The sequence below is a fragment of the Penaeus chinensis genome, chromosome 1 (genome assembly GCF_019202785.1).
Source record: "Penaeus chinensis breed Huanghai No. 1 chromosome 1, ASM1920278v2, whole genome shotgun sequence".
NCBI classification, from domain to species: Eukaryota; Metazoa; Arthropoda; class Malacostraca; order Decapoda; family Penaeidae; genus Penaeus; species Penaeus chinensis.
In genome coordinates, this window is record NC_061819.1 from 24,108,094 (window position 1) to 24,110,535 (window position 2,442).

At 43.8% G+C, this 2,442-nt stretch overlaps 1 protein-coding gene across 1 annotated transcript; it reads right to left on the reverse strand.

Moving 5' to 3' along the window:
* Positions 1 to 224: 224 nt before the first annotated feature.
* On the reverse strand, positions 225 to 983 carry LOC125035177 (uncharacterized PE-PGRS family protein PE_PGRS46-like). The gene has a single exon (XM_047627446.1). It carries the CDS (start codon positions 981 to 983, stop codon positions 225 to 227), a length of 759 nt encoding a protein of 252 aa, XP_047483402.1.
* Positions 984 to 2,442: the final 1,459 nt, after the last annotated feature.

Below are 2,442 nucleotides of genomic sequence, written 5' to 3' on the forward strand. Positions count from 1 at the left end.
GAAAGAAAAGACGTTTGAATATCCCACAAAAGAAAGAAGGAAGGGGGGGGGAACAAAAATATTCGACTTTCTCGCGATAACAAATAAAATAACCTCGATATCAATGCTGGCCAATGTGAGTATGCGAAGCTTTCTTAACCAATAAGTAAAGGAACAAAGAGGCAAACCTTCGCACCTCTCATAAACCAAAGCAAGTGTCTCATTTCAATCTAAATATCCTGTGCCTAGTGGCCTTCCGATGACCTCACCTCGTTTTCTGTGGTAAAACTTTCCCAGGATTTTCCGACCTCTGACCTCCATCCTGGTTTGTTGCTTGTTCCTATTCCTCCTGATTCGTTGCTCGTTCCTATTCCTCCTGATTCGTTGCTCGTTCCTATTCCTCCTGATTCGTTGCTCGTTCCTATTCCTCCTGATTCGTTGCTCGTTCCTATTCCTCCTGATTCGTTGCTCGTTCCTATTCCTCCTGATTCGTTGCTCGTTCCTATTCCTCCTGATTCGTTGCTCGTTCCTATTCCTCCTGATTCGTTGCTCGTTCCTATTCCTCCTGATTCGTTGCTCGTTCCTATGCCTCCTGATTCGTTGCTCGTTCCTATTCCTCCTGATTCGTTGCTCGTTCCTATTCCTCCTGATTCGTTGCTCGTTCCTATTCCTCCTGATTCGTTGCTCGTTCCTATTCCTCCTGATTCGTTGCTCGTTCCTATTCCTCCTGATTCGTTGCTCGTTCCTATTCCTCCTGATTCGTTGCTCGTTCCTATTCCTCCTGATTCGTTGCTCGTTCCTATTCCTCCTGATTCGTTGCTCGTTCCTATGCCTCCTGATTCGTTGCTCGTTCCTATTCCTCCTGATTCGTTGCTCGTTCCTATGCCTCCTGATTCGTTGCTCGTTCCTATGCCTCCTGATTCGTTGCTCGTTCCTATGCCTCCTGATGCGTTGCTCGTTCCTATCCCAATTCCCCCTCGCCCGTTGCCTGTTCCTATTGCCATTGTTGCTTGTTTCTATTTCTATTCCTATCGCTGTTCCTCTTCCTCCTAAGGTCGTTGCTTATTCCTATGATCTCCTGTCATCCTCTACACGTCCTTGCCCTTATTCCTTCGCCTAACCGCATCGCCTGAGGAGGAGATCCGTCTTCAATCGAGACGTCGCGCCTTATCACTATTCATCATCCTCATCATCAAGAATCATTATCATATTCCTATATCAAATTACGGTTGTATTCCTGTATTACTGTAGCATTTTCACTCATCATTACGTTTCTGTCTTTTACTCCTCTTCGCGTGTTTATTTGTCTCTCAACGTGTTCTTTTTTACATTTCTTTCCCTCCAACATTTATCAACCGCACAATCTGTCTATGTTTTATTACTATTGTTATTTTTATTATTATTATTACTATTGTTATTTTTATTATTATTATTACTATTATTATTATTATTATTATTATTATTATTATCATTATTATTATTATTATTATTATCATCATTATCATTATTATTATTATTATAGTCTCTATCACCTTCCACTTGCATTCTCGTATTTCCAATATTCATCAATATTTTCTGTTATTTATGCGCATCTACCTACATGCATGTCTCTCTCTATATCTGTCTTCTAAATATGTTAATCTATCTTTCTATCTTCACATCTTTTATATGTCCGTGGAAAAGTGAAAATAGGAGAAGTAAGGAAAAAGAAAAAAGGATAAGACAAAAGACAAAAAGCGATTAGGAAAAAAGAGGAAAGGGAAACAAGAGAATAATAAACAAAAACGGAAAAAACCTAAATTAAAAAAATAATAAAATATACAGATGGTGAAGGGGGGGAGGGACCCAGATGAGGGGGGAGGAGCCCAGAGGAGGGGGCAGGAGGGAAGAGAGGAGAGGAGAAACAGAAGGGAAAGGGAGAAAAGGGGAAGAGTGGGGAGGATAAAAGTGAGGGAAGGGGAGAAAGGGGAAAGGGAAGGGGAGAAGGGAGAAAGAGGGAAGGGGAGAAAGGGGGAAGGGAAGGAGAGAGGAGAAAGAGAAGGGGAGAAGGGAAAAGAAGAGGGGAGTGGGGAGGGATTGGAGAGGGGAGGAGAAGATAAGGGAAGGAGAGAAAATTTGTGAGAAGAAAGGAGATGAAGAAGACAAGAAGAATGGGAAGAGGAGGGGGGAAGAGGGCAGAAGAGAGCAAAGGAAAATAAAGGGGAGGCGAGGGGGTGGGAGGGGAGAGGAGGGGAAAGCAGGGGAGAGGGAGGAAGGGGAGCATTGGGCAAGAGTGTGGGAATGGCGGGCAGGTGGCCACATAATAGGCTCGGTTTAAGAACACAAACAACAACATTCCTGGCAGGTTTACTCTTATGCCCGCCTCCCCCTCCTCCCCCTCTTCTTCCTCCTCCCCTTCTGCCCCTTCTTCCTCCCCCTCCTTCATCTCTTCCTCTTCTTCCTCCTCTTCTGCCTCTTCTTTCC

What these genes read in the sequence shown, in the direction of transcription:
- LOC125035177 (XM_047627446.1), bottom strand. Translation starts at nt 983, where the DNA reads ATGGCAATAGGAACAGGCAACGGGCGAGGGGGAATTGGGATAGGAACG.